This window comes from Lates calcarifer, linkage group LG13 (assembly GCF_001640805.2).
Source record: "Lates calcarifer isolate ASB-BC8 linkage group LG13, TLL_Latcal_v3, whole genome shotgun sequence".
In the NCBI taxonomy this organism is placed as follows: domain Eukaryota; kingdom Metazoa; phylum Chordata; class Actinopteri; family Centropomidae; genus Lates; species Lates calcarifer.
This window is the reverse complement of record NC_066845.1, coordinates 2,878,508-2,900,668: the sequence shown is the minus strand read 5'-3', so window position 1 is coordinate 2,900,668 and position 22,161 is coordinate 2,878,508. Positions and strand designations below refer to the sequence as shown.

Below are 22,161 nucleotides of genomic sequence, written 5' to 3'. Positions count from 1 at the left end.
CTTTTGCACCAGATTTTTCACATAGCCCCCACAGATCGATACTGTGTGACTGTTTGTGTCTACATGTGTGTGAGGGGAGATTGAAGTGCAATAGGAACCAATAAAGTGTAAATCAGAGCAGACGAGGTGTGCACCCAGGTGATTTCTGTCTGCTATGGTTTTGGCTGCCTAGTATTTACCCCGAGAGGAAGAAAAAAAAAAGTTTTGCCCATCTGTGACTAAATTTCAGTGAAAACTTCTTGAACGTCTTGTAATCATAACTAAAAGTGATCGGGTATGCTCCAAAATCCATTTTGCTTGAACCTCATAGTCTATTTTTACTTATTTTGGAGAGGCCAGGACATATTTTCTTCTTTTGCCAGCAACAATCTGAGTCTAATATATTTAATAACACAGACCAAGAAACCTTGCAACTTTTTCTCTGTGTTTTGAAAGGTTGTCTTGTTTTTTAAGCAGTCACAGTGTATGAGTCCTTGCTTTTACATGGTCAGCTGAAGATTACACATAATGACAGAAGAGTAGTGGAATTACCAGCTCAAAAAAAAGGTCATTATCAGTGGATATGAAGCAGTTTTAGCATTATGGTGCATGGAGGGAAAAGAAGAATGTATTTGTGGTCCAGTAATTCTCCACTGTTTTTCTGTCTATTACTTCTCACTTTTCCTGTCTGATTTTTGTTTTGCCTGTGAAAGGTGAGACATTTCTTTTTCTTATTGTACCTTTCCCACTTTTTTAGTCTTTATATTTGAATATACAAGAAAACCTATAATTCATCAGTGCCTTACATGCCTTGCAGTGCTGTTAAGGAGGCAAGACTTTGTTGTAAAATACCAGCTGTTTTCTTCTGTAATGACAAATGAAAATCCTTTTTAAAGCCACTGAGCAACAATCTGTCATTTTATCAGAGTTTAAGTTTAAGTTGCTTGCTTTTAGGAAAGAGGGTTATATGAGGTAACTGAGTAGGAGGAGATGTGTCGGACTTAATGAGATCTTCAGAGATATGTGGAAATGAACGCCGGGAATTCACTTGTTAACGGCGCATCATCTGTATCTCATCAAGATGATAATTCATATCTTGTTATTTTGCAGCAATTAGACAAACCAGAGCAGCCCTAATGGACTCTAATGGTTAGAACCTGGCTGAGATGTAAAATCTTTCTCTGCTTATCTTTCTTTCATTTACTTGTATGTCTCTCATATTCTGTTTCCATCCTGTTTGTTTCTTTCTGTCTGTATTCCTGTATCTCACTTGTCCTGTCTCTCTCTTCCTCTCCCCATCTTATCTCTTGCTCTCTGCATTATCTTCTTCTCATTTGTCTCTTGATATCTCTCTCTCCTCCTCCTCTCCTCTTGTGTCCTCTCTCGCAAACTCGCAGACTCGCAAACTCTCTTTTGTTTTTTTCACTTTTTCCCTCAGAGGCTTTCATGTATTTGAAAGTTTAAAACGAAACAAAGAGCAAAGTAGGGGTACAAATGGTGAATAATTCATTATTTCCATTATGCGACCACAGAAACAGCCAGAATATTTTTTATGTTGAGATATGGCCTGAAATCGGTTATTTACATCCTTGCAGTCTTGCATATATATATATATATATATATATATCTGTGTGTGTGTGTGTGTGTGTGTGTGTGTTCTTTGTCACCAACTGATCTGACTATAATAGTTATCTGTATATCCACCCTCTAAAACATTTAATTTTACATGGGAGCTGCTTGTCTGGAACTGACTAGCATGGGCAAAATGGTCACATCCCATTTAAATTTAAAGTGATGAATCATTTTGACAAGTTTGTTTTTTTTTTTTTCGTCTATATTTTATCCAAGATTTTGAATGAGCCACATTTGAGCTTAAGATGTAAGTAGTTAAGTTGTAACAAATAAATGCTGGTACCATCATCCAAATGATCCCATCATCCCTAAATCTTTCTGCTGTTTGCCCCCAAAAAACAAAACAAAAACAAAAACAAAAACAAAAAAGCATTAAATTCAGAAAAATATTCATAAAAACTAAAAAAGATAAACATGGCACCTGGGAGACCATTTAAGTATGCATACACAAACGCGCACACACAGGTGCAGACACACACTCATGTCCCTTTGCTGAGCCTCTCTTAAAAGCATTTGCATGTTGCATATTGGTGTAGAGCCCGGTGGGGGTCTGTGTTTGCCCCCTCGTGTGTCTGCGATGGAAAAAGAGAGAGTGTGTCTCTGTCACTGAATGATAAAAGGAGACAGCGTGTATGCAGTATATGTGTACGTGTCTGTCTGTGTGTGTTACAGAGAGAGAGAGGAGACTATTTGGCTGTCGTGGTAGGGGGTAAGTATGAACAAGAAAGAATGAACAAGAACGAGAGAGAATGTAGGTCCATGTAAGTGTGTGTGTTTATAGGCACTCGACAGGGGGTCTGAGCATGTCGGAGAAGGGCCTATGTGCAATCAGACAACCACTATGCCAAAGAAATAGCCCATTACTTACCACATCACCATAGCTGTTTCTGTTTGTGTGAGAGGGAGACAGAGAGAGGAGTATTGTGTGAATGCACAAAGCACAACATCCTAAAACAATAGATGGAGGTAGAGACGGAGAGAAACAAAGAGAGTGGAATAGCAGTGAGAGACAGAGACAGAAATAAATGGCTAGGAGAGTCTCTTAACAAGGGATAAAAAAAAGAGATACAGAGGCACACATACACAACCACAGATGCAAAGACAGAAATATATATACATGTTATGCAACAAAGAGTGAGAGACTCCCCCCTTTCTCTCTCTCACACACACACACAGGGGAGACTAGAGGAGTATATAGATACAGATTAAGATATTCAGATTAAGTTTCATACAAAACTTAATGGCTTGTGAAAATTATTTGTATAAGAACATAATTTTTAGGAGACAGGAGACAGGCTGGGTGGTGCTCAGTCAAAAGTATTCATTTAATATATACTGTAGAATGACAGCAGATAAAAGTTTTAGTACCTGAAGTCATGAGATGAATCTGACAAGGTACAAAAAACTCAAAATGCAATATTAATAGGAATCAGGCTAATAGATGACATAAAGCACAAATGTCACGGAAATGTAGTGAAGTAGAGGAAAAAAATAGTCAAGAAAAGTATCTCAGGACTATAGCTGAAGTACAGTACTTGTGTGAGAGAGAGCGATGTTGTAACAAACAAGACCACTGTGTCAGTGTCAGCATCAGTGTGTCTCTCTTAAGCTGCTCAGAACTATTAATCTGTCCCCTTACATATCCTCAAGTACCCACCTTTATAGAATGTGTTGCTGTATCTCGAGTTCACGTTATAATAAATGGTAAATTTCTGGTTTATGCAAATGTCCTTACTGTGTCAAAACAGAGTTTGAACTGGAGCTTGACGTGAAGCAAGCTGTGGCCTGTATGTGCGTACAGAACAATATGTTGGTTTAAGTGTGTGTGTGTGTGTGTGTGTGTGTGTAAGAATCTGTGTGTGTCTCCTTTGTTTCTGCAAACTCATTCCCCCAGAGTCCCCTCTGTCCTCTCTGTGACAACCTGACTGTATTCTTGACAGCTCGGATGCACTTACACACACACATACACGTACACCCTCTCTCTTACACACACAGATACAGTAGATTCACTTCTCTTGTGTGTGTTATACAGTCAGTGTTGACAAAAACTTAAGGAGGAAAATCAAAAGAGAAATTGATAGTTCATGTCTGTAATGTTGTCAGTTTGGCTCAAACATTGCAGAACGGGAGCTTGGCACAACACAATGCTATTACCTTTTCGAAACTGAATTAAATTTAAGTTTCACATTGCACAAAGTCTCTGTGTCTGTGGTGTGTATGTCTGTGTATGTGTCAGAGTGTAAAGTATAGCTCTGGCCAATTTGCTCTCTATCTTTGTGTTATCACATTTTGTGTTATCATATTTTGTGTTCTTGTCTTGGTGTGGGTCTGTGACTTACATTGTTTGCATAAATGTATCCTGTGTAGGGTCAAAAAGAGAAAGAGAGGAGAGAGAAAGTGAGCATTTCTTTTTCCTGTGTCTGTCTACATGGGTCTGTTTTTTGTCAACCTGTTATGTCAGAGCTTGTTAACATGATGCATTTCTCAATTTTTTCTGTTTTTTATTTGGTATGTATAGGTAGTCAGTGGGGGGTCATGGCTGGAATTGAAACATCAGTGGGTTTGAACATACATACGTGTTTGTAACTCTGTATTTTCATATAAAAGGACACCTATTATTACAGTGTCCCAAACCAACAATTTTGCCCACCCATTCTTGAGAAACTCTTTGCAGCCTTTAAACTTGAAAGTGATGAGATGGTTGCTCTTTTGATAATTTAAACTAATTAATTACATCATTTGATTGTGCATCATATTGTTTTTGATGACATACTCTAAGTAATGGCATTTGATCTAATTGCAGATGCATTTATGTTTTGTTACTTTCATCTCACATATTCATCAAAAGCAAGCAGAATCCATCAAAACATATCACAGATATAAAACAGAAACTATATGAAAAGTAAATCAACAGTTAATTAAACAACAAAAAGAAGTAGCGTGACTGAAACACAATAGCTCACTGATCTTAGCTGAGGTTACCTGACATTGATAATGTGCTGTAACTGTTCTTTCATTGGCTGCATCAACAAGAGCAGTCATTAAGTATTTAGATCCTCACTCTCTTATAATGTGGTTAGATTCACCGACTTCTCCTTAAACTTGAGAGTTTAAAATAGTACCCGATTTCCTTCTCTGTGTCTCTCACTCATCTTTTTTTTTTTTTTCATTTCCCTTGACATTATAGGGTTTTGTAACTGATGGCAACCCAGATCTGACAGACGGTCAGGAGAGGCTAAACCGGGCTAAGAAGACACAGCGGGTTTGTGTGTTGGTTGAATGGATGGTTGCTTGTGTGCAACCAAGTGCACATTGAGGTGTTGAAATTAAGTGTGTGAATGGCTGATGGACTGGGTAGGCTGGGCTGAAATACACACACAAAGATGCATGTAATGATATGTGCCCTTACTCAAAGACACACACTCACACACACACACACACACACACACAGTTTGGGGTTGTCTTAAGCCTAAAACAAGTCTGAGACGGTGCATTGCACATCTATGCGTCCAGCTGTCACACACACACAATGCTCTCACTTACACACACACACACAGATTGAAGGTGAACGTAGGTGATGGCTGTGACAGTGTGTTGTCGGCCTGTGGTTCCGCCTGGCATCGTCTTGCCTTTATTTCTGTCTTTCTCGGTTGCAGCTAACATGTCTCTGACAGCTGTGTGTGTGTGAAAAAGAGAGAATAGAAGTGTGTGTTACTACCTCCATGTGATGCTTTGAATTTCTGTCTCTCTTTATAACTTATCTTCCATATTGTTTTCTACATGTCTTCAAAATCTATCATTGATCTATCTATCTATCTATCTATCTATCTATCTATCTATCTATCTAGCTCTTTCCTTGTCTCATATCAGATATTTCTCTATCAAACCCCTGTGTCTCTCTCTCTCTTTGTGTAACATCCCCCAAACACACACACACACACACACACACCTGCTGTCAGCCACTGGCTGTGCGGGTGCTGAGGGGAAATGCTGTAAGTGACAACTTCCTCTGAGCAAAAAGAGAAAAATTGTTCCTTCGCCTTTTTTCTTGTTCTCCTACCTTTTCCACCCTTTCTTTCCTGCCTTGTATTCTCCCAGGGGATGTTTCCTCTCTTCTTGCCAGTGGTGCATGTCTGTAGGTGTGTGTGTGTTCTCTATTGTCCTTTGAATTTCCCCAGAGACCACCACTTTCCTACAGTACACTTTGATAAGACAACCTGTCCTTACTCCACTTGCTACACACTGTGTCTGAGTGTGTGTGTGTGTGTGTGTGTGTGTGTGTGTGTGTGTGCGTGTGCGGGCGTTTAAGGATCATATGAGTATTTTTTGCAACTTTGAAGGTGACTTAAAGGGAGAGATTTTCCCTAAGCGCTGGTGAGGGGTCACCAATTCATTCAACAATGAATTTATCTCAAAACAAAGTTTTGGAGAAAAGTGGAATTCTTGATAACCACCATAATCAACCATCATGCTCACATTTAGTTCAAATGTAATTTATACTCACTGATGAATATTGCAGCATTTGAACTCAAACTACAAAGGGAGAGCATGAGCCAGATGTCTCTCTCGGGAAAGTAAATCTAATCAGTTTCAGTTTCAGATCACATGCTCTGGTAATAATCTGTGTGTGTGTGTGTGTGTGTGTGTGTGTGTGTGTTTATGGGGCATATATTGGGTGCTACAATGAACCTAGGTAACGGTGAAACTTGACTTCATCAGTCAAGCAATGATGTGAGTGTGTAAGTGTAAGAAACAGTGCCAATACAATGTGTGTCTCTTATTAAAGCTGTGACAGAGAGATGGACGGGTCCTTGACTCTGTATCCACCACACTTGGCAAGGCCAGTGGTGGTGTCTCAGGGCATATGAGTGTGTGTCCTTGTGCTCCCCCCTGGGTCAATGTGCCTAGTCTCCTTTTCTTTCTGCTCATATAACAAATGGTAACTGCACATATATACACACAGACACAGAGAGAGAGACATACACATGAGAATGTAAGTCTAAAAGATGTCATAAGTTTCTCATAAGTTTCTCTTTTCATAAGTTCCTCTGTCTCTTAGTGAGTGCCTTCTTTGGAAAATGTCTCTGAGTCTACAGCCAAGCTAGTAGCTCTGTGAGACTGTTCTCACACCTTTGAGCTAAATGCTAATGTCAGCATGCTAACATGCTCACAATGACTGTACTAACATGATGATGTTCAGCAGTGTTCACCATCTTTTTTAAGTATGTTATCATACAAACAATTTCAGATTCATAATAAATACAAACTACAGCTGAGCAAATTTTGACCTGTTGATGCCTCTATATGAAGAGTCAGAAAATTATTACAATTCTTCTCAAAGGGTACATGACTGTATACCAAATTTCATGGTGTTCCATCCAGTAGTTGTTGAAACATCAAAAATCAAGGATTTCAACCTCATGGTGGCACTAGGGAGTCAGACCATCACCAAAGTCAGTAGGATTCATCCTCTGGGGACAATGAATGTAGGTAACGAAAAAAATCATGGCCATCAATCCAATAGTTTTTGTAATATTTCAGTCTGGATAAAGGTGGCTTAAAATCCAGAAAATTTGATGGACAAATGGAGAGATAGACAAAAAGTAAAGAGACAGTAAAACAGAAAAGTGCCTAAGAGTAAACAAAGTACATAATCAGTGAAGCTGCAAACACGATTTTATCTCAGTTGACCCAGCCTGGAAACTAAATCATTTAATTGATGGCTAAATAGATAAACAGAGGAAAAAAGTCAATCATCTCCCCTAATCAGCTCAGAGACTCCAGAGAGACCAAACCAGTTACACATGGCTATAAGAAGTGAGTCCAGCCAGCATGTCTCAGAAGACACTCACTGCTGCCAGAAGTATATCTTTTTATCTTGGTTTATAGGCTAAGCCGGACCAGCCTCCCTAGGCAGAGAAACATTCACTATCAAAAAGACGTGTATCTGTCTGTCTTGCTGTGTATTAAGCTATCTATATCAATTTTCTGGCTGCACAGGTGACTCAGGAATGAAAGTCCACCTTCAGATGCTCTAATTCTTTCAAGAGTTCAAAGAGTTGTTTTGTAATGGAGTGTTGTAATTTGTGTTTCATGGTATAACTGCTTTTCTTCATCCTTCCTCTTGTACTTTTACCTCAGATCAGATTTTCTAAAGATACCCAGAATACTTTTCTAAAGCCCTTGGAACATGGGTGTAAGCCTATTTCTGTATGTTTAAACTGTAAGTAAGCACATGGGTGTGTATCTACAGCTTGGCATCCAACCAGGTCATGATTATTGTTAGGTTTTAATGTACATTAAAATACATTGCCTCCAAGCATTATCCATTTACTATAAAATGTATTTGCCATTGCAGTTTAGAAATGTAATTTTTGATATAGTTCATTTAGTCAGTTGATTACCTAAATGCCATTTAAACATCATGACATAAAGTGAAATTCCCATCCTTAACAGAGATGCCTTTTTCCCATGCAGCCATCCAAGCTGCATATAAGCCTGGTTGGGAGGAGGGTTGGAAAACCAGGTCAAATGACACGTGTTGACCCACTCAGACCAACACTGCAACCCTGTATCACTGTGTCACTAACAGGGGATAACAGCTGAAGGTCAGCATTGCCTGAAGGAAAACACATTCAGAGATAGTGAGAAAGTGTGAACTTCTGCAGTGGTTTTGTTTGGTTGGTTTTGAGTGTTGGAGAACAATGTTCTGGGCTATGTATGTGTGTTAATATGTGTGTATGCACTAGAGGACAGTGTAATATTGTTTTGGAGCCTTGTGGTTGGGACGGAGCTAACACCTGAGTGAACCTGTCACTGCAGACACATTGCTTTTTCAGCTCCAGCGATTACACTGCACCCAAACACACTCAACATTTTCTGGGTGGTTCTTTGTTCGTGTGTGTGTGCGTGTGTGTGTGACAGAGAGAAAGAAGTGTGTTGCTTGTGCATTGCCTGTGTGCATCTGTCTGTGAGTGTGTGAGAGACAGGAACAGAGTGTGAGAGTGACAGAGCATTGTGTCTCTGTGTGTATGTGTCTAAACCTCTGCTGTATTGGAAAATATGAAATAGGGCTACTGATGCTGTGTCCTTTGAGGTTAAACAACAAGTTGTATTGATGCATATACACACACACACACACACACACACACACACACACACACATAGAGCGTGGTGGACTAAAAGATTAAGAGTTCTCATTAATTCAACTGAAATAAGCACATGGACTAAGTTCTTTCTCTTTCCTTTCTCTTTTAGCTCTTTCTTTTTGTTTCACTCTTTGCTACGCTATTATCACTTTGCTCTTTTTACATTGGATTACATAGAAACTGCTGTACTCTTTAGTATGTATGGAGTGACAAAGACAGAGTGATACTTGTAGAAATGCAACCTATGTAGTCATCAGTGCTTTTCAAGGGTAATTGAAACATAATTTATTGGATTCGGTGCTACATGGTCAATGTACAGTGCAGTCATAAAAGTTCTTGAGTTGTTGCAAGTCCTAAACATGAGAATCTTTCCTATCTCTACCATCCATTCAATGCGATGTAAACATGGCATTAATAATTACACAATGTATGACTTGTGCTTATTTAGCTGAACACTTACAGTATGATGAAATTCTGGTACCTACAACACAAAGCTGAACCCTTGGAGCTTGGGTTCAGTTTAATACCATTTTGGTATGTATATTTTCAGGCTTTGGTTAAGTGTGGTCAGTCATTTTCAAATGTAGTTATTTAAGGTAGCGGACTCTCTTTCTCTCTGTGAATCTCCCTCTGTTACTCTGTGCCGACAGAAAAGAGCTGCTTGCTTCTGCTCACTAACAGAAATAAAGCAAAGACTGCTAAAGCAGACCATAGTATAGCTTGTGCATTTTAGGAACATAATACCTTGCATCATTGTGCCTGTTTATAGCTCTGTTCTGAATTATGACTGTTTGAATCATCAGGTACAGCTGGGAAAAATGTTAAGTTTATCAGCTAATTTCATCTGACAAGTATTTTGAAATGCTTCACATGGATTTAAAGAAGAAGAGGTTGATGGTATTGTAAGGTGCTGTAGTGTCATTTGCATTAGGACTGACATCTTAGATAATACGAGTTGCAATCAAAAAGTTCTGAGACTTCACCCATAACAAGCACAACCTGTATTTGATTTAAATTTGTCTGTCTGTGTATTTTCAACACGTTGTAAGTGAGTGCATTGTCATGATGGCATGATGTAGTTGGTTCTTTGGCTGCACTTGCCTACCTGTAAATATTACCGTTACCATTACCGAAGTTATTCCTAAATTAATTTACTGTTTACTGTTAATGTGCTGTTGTAGTGTATTTGGAAGAAAATATTCCATGTGAAAAACACAACACAATAAAAGCAGATAAACCTCTCTGTTTAAAGAAGGGATGACCATAATGTGATGTCAGATTGGGTTTAGTGAAGGACAGAGACAGAGACATGGTTAGAGACAGATGAAAAGAAAAGCAAGTATGATGGAGGGATCTGGAAGAGGTCAAGGGGAGGTGACATCCATCAGTTCTCTCTCCTTAATCTATCTGTGTAACACATCGCTCTCCCCATCTCCCTAGACACACACACTCTCACTCACAGAGACAAGCCAGATATCACAGACCCTCTGCAATTGGCTTTGTCATGACCTTTAACCCCTATAAATCTGTGTGTATGTGTGTGTGTGTGTGTTTGTGTGCATGTCTGTAAGACAGAGCTATAAAACGGTGACTCAAAAATCAATTTACAGCTGCTTACCCTCTTTCTTTCTAATTCATTGTCCACCAGCTGCTGGATGTATGTGTGTGAGTCTATGTGTTATTGTGTGTGTTTGTAAGGAGGGGGGCTGTGAACTAGGGGCTGGGGAGGGGTAGTGGTGTCAGTGAGTGAGCGTGTCAGTGACAGGGAATTTTTTTGAAAAATTGAGTGAGACATACAGTCGCAGAGATTTTGCAGCTGCTAAACTGTATCTAAATTATTTTCATAGCACCTTTATTGCTGCTGTGAAACAGTTGACTGTGGTGTGTTTTGACTGTTTATCTGCAAAATCCCACCCGGGAGACCTTTTGTGTTGCACTTACTGTGAATTGTAAGTGGTTATATTTCACTGCTATCTTGACCGCAGAAAATGTACAGTCACATTTCAGATAGTGTTTTTATTTAAGACCTGCTGTGTTTCTTCTCTCCATGTGTAACGGCTTAAAGTGGCACAAACACTATATTTTACCGCCTTGTATGGACATTTTATTTTGACTTAGACTTTTTAGTCATTTATTCATTAATTCACTCTGAATCTGACCACGGTCTTCACTACTAGGGCTTGACTTCCAGATACAGCACCAGCTCTAACCATGACAGGGCTGTCTCAAGTCTAGAAGAAGAAGATGCAAAGAAATTCAATGGTGATAAATGTTAGAATGGGATGTGATTCACACTAGCAGCAGATAGAATCAGGATGTCTGACAGGCAGAGAGGCAAAGCAGGTAATGACAGTCTACAAAGTTGTGAGGGCTCAATGTGCAGTAGGAATCCAAGTTGTCAAATTGACAGACAAATTTCTGTATGAAGGAATCAGAATATGAATACAGAGGCAGCAGTAAAGAAAAGATTTTTTTGCAGTAGCTTTCAAGGTGGAAAGTTTGACCTGAATCTGAAAGTGGTTATCTGGGATGATGTATACATATTCAGCCTTGTAGTTGTTATTGCCAGATGCAACTACCAATTATTACAAAACAACAAAGGGTGCTGGTCCTGAATATTGGTGGTGTCATGAGATGATTTTGTGGAGATATTGTAATTTGGATGTTAACAGAAAAATGTAAAAGATTCCATGTGTATGATAACCATATAAAGACAATTTGCAAATTAAAATCTCACTGTCAACCTCTCTGTTTTTGTAGATTGGAAAGTCCATCATATGAGGTAATGCAGCTGGACTTTGAGGTGGATAACGTGATCAACCTGGTGCCAACCCAGACTCTACACTGGAATGTCGAGTACCCAGCTGGCACACAGACAACTTCCAGGCAAACAGAGAAAGTCTCACACCTCTACATCAGCAATGCCGACATACAGGGCATTGTACCGCTAGCTGAGGTAAGGGATGACTTGATAAATGAGCACAGATACAGATATCTGTCAGCATACATACTGACGTACTCAGCAGCACACATTTCTTATCCTGGAATAGACTCAATTTTTTCCCCTCCATTTCCCTCCTCCTAACCTTCTTGCTGACACCCTCAGCCCATCCCCTTCCTCCAGGGTGATCAAAGCTGTAAAGGTCAGCTTGTTTACCCCCTCCTGTTGCTACAAGCCTCCTAGTCACACAGACACAGCAGGTTTCACCCTCACAAGTTTCAAAATGACATGCAGCCTCACAAACATGCACACAAAACTATGCAGGTACAGCAAATCCACACACTGAAACCCTCAAAGTGTACACAACTTCATACACACACAAACTCACTTTTGCAATTGCAATCATCTACCAAAATTCAGAGACACACCTAGCTTCATGCACAAACACATCCCCTGTGTACGTGTCATGTTGGCAGGTGTCTTCCTGATGGGACTCACATCTGTGTCCATACACAGTGCACAACAACTTGGTATAAGAAATGTATCTAATCTGATGTAATCAAATTACCAATAACAACTCAGTGATGCAGCTTGTTTAAGAAAGTTATGGCTAGCATGTGCTTTGCAAGGTGTACTATATTATACCCACAACTTCTTTTCTCATTTCTTTTCTTCTTCTGGAGTTAGCATGCTAATCAGCTAGCCCTGGTCCGGCCAATCTATTTCATCATTTTCTGATAGTGAGTCACTAGCTTCCAGACTTCCCAGAAGAAGTAATGCTGCTCAGAGGCTGTTTTCTAACCCTTTGTATTGTAAACACACCAATGGTTAAAGCTTTTGGCAAGCAACCATCACCACCACTTGCTCTCAGGAAGACATTATGTTCAGCAGAAGAAAAAAAATCATATAGCCCCTTTAAAGGAGAAAACTCATGGAGTAAAATTTAAAGCTTTCTGACTGGAAAAGAGATCAAACCTTTCCATTAGAATGATGCCTTTGGACTTATACTTACATTTATTAGACAGGGTCAGGTGAAGGAAAAGATTGCTCTAAAAGTCTTCATAAATCTGTAACATTTCTACCCAGATAACATACCACCATTACTTCATACATTCACAGATCAAAACTGACACATCCCTAAACAGAGATTGCTGCAACTAAGAACCTCAGGCTAAAAAGTGAGGAGGTGGATGCTTTTCAAAATGCTCCCTGTTCCATTACCACTGAGGTAGAGCTAATCTGGCCTGATAGGCCCTCCTTCAAACAGCAAAGCCCTAGTGAGAAAACCCAATTTTGTTCAGGGCTTCTGCAACCCCTGTGTCTTTCACATACTGGAAAAAGCAAGCTTGAAACCCTCATTTCAAATAGCAGTGCTGTTGGGATTTTGCTAGCTTTTTTCAGGGGGGGGCAGTGTGAATGGAGTGGTGGGATGAGTAATGCTACGTCTCATTTCCCTTTATTCTCGACAGTAGAAGTATTTAAATGTATTTACCACTAATTTACGTGTGATTCTTGAGCTTTAGAAGTATTCATTTGTATTTTACATTAACAACACATAACAACACAAACTCTGTTTATTGCAAGTGTGAGCCTCTACTAACTCAAAAACATTGGCAGCCCCAATAAACCCTTGAGTTGTTTTGTCTTTCATATAATTCATTTCCAATCAGTTTGATGTCTGACGTTTTCTACAAATAGCTACTCATAAGTGAGAGTTAAATACAGGAGAAAACAAGAAGAATTGTTTACTTGTTGCCCCGTTACACTAGAAGTTGGCATAGCAACCACTGAAACAAAGGAAAAATGTCTTGAGAAATAATAAAAAACATACTTTCACCTGATTGCTTAGCTGATAATTCCCACTGTGCAAAACTTGATTTTGTTCCATCTAAGAGAATCAATTTTATCCTCCTTTGTGGATTTATTATTCAGATGGGTGGCAAAATGAAGGACAAACCAACGTAGTGTGATTTTTGAATGTGTTGGGCCACCACAGTCTTCTGTAACAGCTTCAGGCCACCTTAGCATAGATTCTGCAAGTGTAGAGGCCCTACAAGAGTGATAAACAATATTCTTCCCAGACTTCCCTCATTTGATGTTTTGATGATGGTGGTAGAGAGTGCAGTCATGAAATTATTTAGTGACCTTTACTGTTCCTGCACTTGTCAAGTTTTCTCCACCTATTTATTAAGGCTTTTCTTTTACTTTGTCAGCCATGAGTATATTTGAATCAGGGGTATATTTGTGTTCACATTTTGTTCCCTAGATCTATCAATTGTCATTGCTAGTATGGTAGTTGTACTGTACTCTAATCAGAACCAGACCGACTGTATCGTAATTGGTACCATAATTATCATAACGATGAGTTAACATCTGCAGCAGTGTTCCTTCAGTCAGGATTCTTAGACATGCAGGGACCACACAGGGATTTTGGGGAGATGGTTAGGGGGGATGATGGACATAAAAACATAGGACCTAAAGATCACTGACTTTATCAAGATTTAAGTGATATAACAATCTTTCCCTCATCTTAACCAAGTGCTTTGAGTTGCCTGCTGTAGACATAATATTCATGTTAATCATGGTTCAGTGCCACAAATGGATAATGTATGGAAAATGAATGGAATTCATTCTTACTGACGGTGTTGCAGAGGCATTCCCTCTAAGTATTTTATTATAAGGTTGTACACAATGTAGTTGTTTCTTTCAAATTGTATTTGTTGATGTAGTGTAATATCTAGAGGACAATACTATATGACTATAGGTATTCTGCTACTCCTAAAGACTATGTACACACACAAACAAATACATATATCTTTATATACGCACACCAACAAATGCAGTCTCACTTGGTCTCCTTCCATCTCTTTTTTGCCTCTCTCCTTTGGGTAAAAACATCATAATGGCTGCTATTACACGCTATTTGGGCCCCCTGATTTGTTTACGAGAACTACTGACCAGGTGTTGGTTGGTTGTTTAAGGTGTCTGTCGCTGTGATGAGTGTCTGTGATAAGTCACTGAGATGAAAGCTCCAACTATTCTAGGTCTTTGGGAGAATGAAGGAGAAGGAATGAAATTATGAGCCAGAATCTTCAAAGAGAGGTGGATGTAAAAGCTTTCACAAAGTCTTGCATCCTCCTCCTTAAACAGTTCCACAATTGAGGATTGTAACAAAATTGCAACATCACAAGTGGACCACCAGCAACCATGTAACAAAATGTGGGATCTTTACAGCTGTTACATTTTTAAACAGCCTAAAAACTAAGCATCACACATAATTGCATCAGGAGCACTCAGCACTGGCTTTGAAACATTATTTCTCTGTCTGATCTGTTTTCGTGATTCAACTCCACCTCAGCCCATCATCTACCATCTCCCAAATCAAAAGTCAGCTTATAAACTGCACTGATGTGGTAGTGCTGTAGGTTCTCTCTTTACGAGGCTAAAATGAAAACCAGAACACTGCCTGTCATTACCGAGTCCTCTCCAACATTTTCCTCCTAATTCCGCATATCCATTAAGGTTCTGGTCTCTTGGCTGAGCGGGAAAGAAAGAGGCCCTCTTCAGGAAACGAGGGATTATTAGGAGTAATTTGTCTCTTGCGGGGGCTGAAAAATTGGTTTCATCTTTTGGAGAGGAGAAGAGAGGTGAGGAGAAGGGAAAGAGTTAGGGAGAGAGGGAGGGGTGAGGCACAAAGAGAGTCAGAGAATGATAGAAACAGAGATAGATTGACAGAAAGAGAAAATTTGATTAAAACAATTCATTTATAGTCTGCTGTATGTTTTCATATGCCTTTTCTTTGCTAATTTGAAATCAATAACATGATTACACTGTTACCATTATTCCATTCAGTGACACCTTTTCTCAATTAACACATGGTTTCTGCAAACAGTCAAACAAAAATTACTAGAAAGAAACACAGTACAATATTAGCTAATCCTCTACAGTTTCTAACCCTCAATCAGCAAAATAAATAGAAAAGTTATTGCACTGTACCAGATTTCCTGTGCTGTGTCACTCCTGTCACAGCCTTCTCAAACAAACCATCTATCAATGCATTCACAGAGCCTTTGCTGAAAAGCAGCAAAATGGGGAGCTTGAATTCTTTTGCCCAAGGAGAACGGTAGGGTGGAGCAGAAGAAGTGCAAACTTGTCAGATTAGTGAAAAGTGAATTTTCCACTTTGAAAAGTGGACTTTCAATCTTCTTTTGAATGGCAGGCTGCAGCAGCTAATCATTGAACAGAACTGATTCTGTCCCTACTTTTCAAACATGGTGGCTCTGTGAGATGCTTCCCTTTTATGTAACTCAGAAAACTCATTTATGTAACTCAAATTTGATTCTGAATTTTTTAAGGAAGGAGATAGGCCATAAACATGGCCTATGAATGAATTGATTCATTTTAAAGCTGCAGCTAAAAACTGCTAATGTTCAGCAGCAGTCAATCCACTATTTGCTACACACAATAAACAGCTCTGACAATTCCACTGTTAGTGTTAAATACAATTGTTTTGTCCCACTCTAACTATGTTCCAATGTACAGTCAGTGAATTTTAATCTCAGATTGTGTTCCCAGTGGCTGGGGATTGAGCCACAGATTATGTCAATATTGTCACTAAATGGTATGTCACAAAAACAAATTGTCAATTGGCCTAGTTACATGTGCTGAAAAGTTAAAGTATTGGATGCATAGCTTGATGGAGGTTTATACAGAGACAGAATTGGACATAAAGAAACAAATAGTATTTACATGACCACAACTCTGAAATAGTCTTAACACTGCACAATCCCCACACCATCAGATGCCAGTGTTCTTTATTTTACAACAAGTCTTCCAACCTACACAACCATATAGGTCACTTTTCCCTATCCTCGGATACAACCCATAAGAGGTTGGGCACTGGAAATTCATCATACTGGTGACAATAGTAAAGACACGCTGAAGATTTAGGAATGATCATGGTTTGGTTAGCTTTAGGTACACAAAACTACTTGGTTAGGTTTAGAAAATGGTTTGTGTTCAAATAAACACTTCCTTAATGTTAGAGAACAGTTGTCATCATGGTTACAACACTCAACATGTGTTTGATGTTGTGGAAGGGATAAAAGACACAACACTGACTATTGATTTCACTCAAAAAAAAAAAAAAAAGTAAAGCAGTCTCCTATGTGAAAGTCCAGTGTTAATGTCAACCCATTCACACACCCACCCAACCTCCTGCTAATGCGGACAATCTTTATATTACATCACCTAACTTCCTCCTTTTTTCCCCATCGTAATTGCTGCAGCCACTAGACCCAGCTTAGCAATAAAACAATAAAACACTATAGGTCATAATGAGCTGCTTGCACAGACGACCCATGGGCACATTTCTATAGGCAGACAGTCTCTTATTTTAGATCTACAGGCAATGTAGCACCTGAATGCTCTTTTGAGGGATGCAGAGAGTAAAGCCAGACAAGCCTGTTATCGTGTTATCTCCTAAGGCAGAGAGGTTAATGCAGTCTTATCTCAGTTCTGTAAAATGAGCAGTATAGAGAAGCAGATACACAGCATTGTCATTTGTTCTCTAGGTACCTTCCCCTTATATAAATTCATGTAAACAGGATGAAGAGGGATATCCACTGCTAACCTAGTTACACTTGCTAATAAATGACATTTGGAGCTACATACACAGACATATACATTCTAGAGGATAACCATGTATCTCTTGTCTCCTGTGTTGGAGTGCCTTAGGTTTTCCTGTTGCAGCTAATTGATACCCTAATGTTCATTTCCCACACTTTGGTTCACCACTTTTAAAAATCTTTCTGTTCATTTATATGGTGCGAATTACTGTAAGACAGATCTTCCCAAATTCAATGTTTCAGTACTTCACCATGGGATGTCTACAATAGGCCAGTCTTGAGATCAGCATGTGCTGTACATAGAGGGCTTAGGGGTTGCTATCAATAGTCATTGATAAGAGTCAGGAGAAGAAAAATCCATGCTGAACTGTTGCATTAGGGAAATACAGCAAAACACATGAGTGTTGAGACTGCCCAAGCTTCAGCACCATGGACAGTGACACAGTACGTGCTAAATTGTAGCATCACAATCCTAATTTAGCAGGGTTTTGTGTTTGTGTTAATGTGGTAATTATTTGTTAAAATGAAAAAGTCCTGCCCCTTGGATAGCTCTGCGCATAAATCTTTGACTTTTCCTAGTTTACAGGGAGCCCATCTCTGTGATATAACTTATGAGAACACATGAGAGAAAATAATGGAGACAAATGGGGAGAGAAGGAGGGACAGAACAACCTGTTTTATTAGCCAGAGGGAAAACAGAATGAAAAGGGAGGCCAGAAATGGACCTGCTATACTTTCATTGCTTTTAGAGATATTTTAGCGGCTGATAAATTGGATCAGTAATAATGTTGTTTTATATTCCCTACAAGTGCCATTACACACCCCTGGGATGAGGCTGTTTCACTCCGTCTTAGAGTGAGCAAAAGAGAGGGAGAGAGATATGCTGAAAACTATTTTCTGCTTTCTGTTAAATCAGCATGATTTGAATACAGTAAATTAAAATGTGTTTTTCACGTTAGTAGCTATGTTTCTGCTAAACCTTTGTCTCAATACCCTAGATAAAATATTAAGACAGAGAGAGATGATGTCCAACCTGCATGTCCTGTCTGATTTCTGTTATTTAATTGTAGTTGTACTGGTGCCCATTTCCCTTCATGTCTGCTCTTTTTTGTGTATATGTTTATCTAGCATTGTGGAAAAGGGAAAATGAGGAAGACAAAGTAAATAACTTCTTTTCTTCCTCCTCATCCTTTTCTTCTCTGGCCTGTCTTGGAATTGAATTGTTTTTTTATTAGTCCATCCTCCTGTTTTTCACCCTGTTTCTTACTTCTTCGTCCTCTTTCACATCATTTTCTCACCCACCTTTCCATCCTCTCCCTTTCTCCCTTCTCAATTCTCTTTTTTAAAACTTCTCTTCTTTTTCTTGTCTCTTTATTTCCCTCCATCTCTCCTTCATCCCCACCCGTTTTTTCTCTCCACAGAGTTCCACCTCTCTCTTAGGCTTTGCTTTGTAATTAATTCGTAATTGGAACACTTGTTTATCTTTGTTGCTTGAAGATGTCTGTGAGTTCCACTTCTCAATGGACTGTGCGTGGATGTGGGGATGTGTGTGTGTGTGTGTGTGTGTATCTATGTGTGTACGCGCAGACCTCTTAGCAGAACAGTTATGCTAAGTGGCTCCTTAATTTTCCTCTTCTGATTGGTTCCCTGTAAAAGGAAGTCGGTATGTAGGAAGAGGAAACTGAATAGTCAATAATCTGTTGATGAAAGCAGACACACACACAGAAACAGACACACATGTACACACACACAAAGTTTTCAAACTCAATTATAGATTTACCATTTTCATGGTCTGGGTGTTTATTAAAAACAACCTTTTTTCTCTCTTTCTCCCCCATACCATTTTTTTTTTAATCTTTATGTCTCGATCTGTTGTTTTCTCAATTCCCCTATTTTCTCTGTGCACGTGTGAGTCTGAGTGTGTGCCTCAGCAGTGGTCTAAATACCTGAGCTTGCTAATTTATACTGACATTAAGCAAGACACTGTGGAATCAATCTTACAAATACACACTCCCCAGCTTCTCTGTGTTTTTTAACATGCACTGTTGCCAGCATTTTTGTTCGATGACTCAGAAAATCAACAAATCATAAAGCAGAAGATGAGAAAAGGAAAGCAGGATGGCCCTGCCACTTTGACAAATCTCACTTCCTCTCGTTAGTTTGAGACAAAGAAATTTTCAAGGCAATTATCAAATCATAGACTGCTTCTGTAGTTTCATAATATACATTCAGAGGACTCATATGAGATTTTCAGAGTGAACTCTTTTCTGTTGAGTGTGTGTAAAAATTCTTTGACATTTTGGGGGTACTTGTCAGATATTTTAACTACTTTAACCCTGTTATTCTGGCTATTAACCTCCAAGTCTTCTATTTTACCCACTACCGTGTGTCCTTACCAGTCTGTGGAGAAGCTAGCAAGTTTTCATGCTTGTTTTTTTCACCCCTGCTCCCCCTACTTCTCTTCAGTTACAGTATTTGCTTGTTACCAGCCTTCGAACACCCAATTAATCAACACACATGACACATTCTCTGTATATGTGTGTGTATGAGTGTGTATGTATTTGGGTCACTGAGAACTTGCGTGTCCTGGACTCCAGGTTCATTTCCATACCAAGCGGCTCTGGCTTGCTCCAATCAGTCAACAGGAATAGGCGAAAAAAGGAGAAGGGGGGAGAGATTGTGGGAGGAAAAGGGAGGGAGATGTTTAAAGTGAGAAAAATAAGTTTGGAAGTAAGTTAGCAAATGACAAAAGCTATAAGACTAGAGGAGGGCACCACTCTTACTTTCAAACTAAATGTAAAAAAAGAGGCAGTAGATGCATGCAAAGTCAATGAGACAAGCAAGATAAAGGGACGTGTTTGCTCTAGGCGTTGTGTATTGAGCAGAATAAGCTTTGGCTCCTCTTTAAACTTTTAAGTTGCACAAACCATTTGCCTGATATAATGCAAATGCCAGTCAGCTTCAAGCAAACCCCTTGTCACTTATTGTATATTTAGCATTGCAAAAAAATCTCCATCGCTTTGTAGCCCTAACAATAAATTCTGAACAAAATGTTTATGAAAACTACATTTCCAACTCCTCCAATAACTTTGCAAAGAAAACACGGGTGATGGCTGCAATGGCAAAAACACAATTTCTATATTCTTTGTTGTGATAAATGCCTGTATCGAACAGACTTTAATTTTGCTAGTGTACTGTTTCTGTTGCACGGAAGGAGAAGTTTCAATTTTTTGTAAGATGGAAGAAAATTAGAGACTGCAATATGTTCGTACATGCCATGTCTCACTTTACATTATGGCTACATCTCTGTTCTCTCTATCTTGTATAGTTAAAAATACTAACATGTTCTCTAGATCAAAGCTAATTACTGGGCCAAACAGGGATCCTTTATGTTCCAAAGGGTCACCTAACAAAACAAAGACTTTTAATTTCACTCTAATTTTATCCATTGTACTCCCTTGTTGAGAGTGTGATGCTAAAAATATTGTCTCTCCAGTGTAGGTGAGGGATAACTAATCATGTGTCAAAGAGTGCTTAATATATGCAGATGTTTAATCCAAGCAAACTGAGCTAATTTTTAGAGAGAGGGGAGATACTAAAAAGTGGAATCGCTTGTTGTAGTTTGTGGTTAGAATGAAAACCTGCATGAAACCCAATGAAATTTAGGAGGTCTGTGACAGGAAAATGAATGAACCACTCGAGAGCACGGAGAGATAAACTGAAACAAAATGAGAAGTGGAGGGAGGCAAAAAGCTCTCATTTTCTGACAAGATTCACTGATTTGACTTTTGCTTCTTTCATGAACCAAATCATAAAGTGAGAACAGCCTCCTTCATGCTCAGTTACATTTAATCCCACCCGGGAGCTGCTTAGTCCAACCACGACGTCCACATGGGCCACTAGAGCAGCTGTACTCGAGCAGCTGGAGACTGAGTGTTGCGCTCAAGTGTACATGAGCAGCAATCTAAACGGGAGAGGAGAGTCTTGCCACCAGGGTGATGGCTTGGGGTTAAAACTAGCGACTGTATATGAACCCAGCATTTTACAACATTTGGGTTAACTGCTCTCCCATAAATTAATGAAAATAGGAATAAATAAGAAGGTGAGATCCTAGTAAATTCAGCAGAGAGAGGGAGATGGATACAAAGAGTAAGGTAGACAGGAATATCACTCCAACCCAATTAGCTGAAACTGTCCTTCATGTGAAATTAGCTGAGTTACAAGTGAAAGAAGTGGGCGAGAAACAGGCAGACCGATGACAAGACACACAGAGAGAAAAATTTGACTAGTTTAAAATAGGCAGGGTGGGGGCGGGTGGAAAAAGAGGGTGAGAAGAAAGGGAAAGGGGGAGAGGTTAAATTGATAGACACAGGCAGGAAAGAGAATAGACAGAAAAAGGAGGGAGGGGTTTGACTAATTGATAGAAGCGAAAAAAGAGGAGTCAAAGGGAGAGAAGAATGGAGAAATAAAGACAGGGCAGAGAAAGGGGCAGCACAAGAAAGAGGAAATTAGACAAGCTAAAATGGTAGAAGTGGGAGCAGAAGGGAGAGAGAGGGGGAGTGCTATGGAGAGGGAAAAATGGAGAGAAAGAGAAGGGCCTGGCGGAGGTGCAGAGCACCATGTAATAGTCCCTTGGAAGTCCTGGGCAGCACAGAGGAAGAGAGAAAAGAGTGAGAGACATAGGGAAAGTGAAATAGAGAGAGAGGAGACGAGAGCAGGGCAGTTCTAATGCAATTAGGGGTCTGGAAATTGAAAGTACAATTCTCCCTGGGATCTTTGCAAGAGTGGTGTGTGTGTGTGTGTGTGTGTGTGTAGTTGGATGGGCTGTTAGCTT

General features: G+C 39.4%; 1 protein-coding gene across 1 annotated transcript in view; it reads left to right on the top strand.

Moving 5' to 3' along the window:
* Positions 1–22,161, top strand: part of si:dkey-215k6.1 (transmembrane protein 132C) — a 225,629-nt gene that overhangs the window by 148,306 nt on the left and 55,162 nt on the right. The window contains 1 exon segment of the mRNA XM_018671676.2: positions 11,520–11,715. Coding sequence (XP_018527192.2) covers positions 11,520–11,715 — 196 coding nt within the window.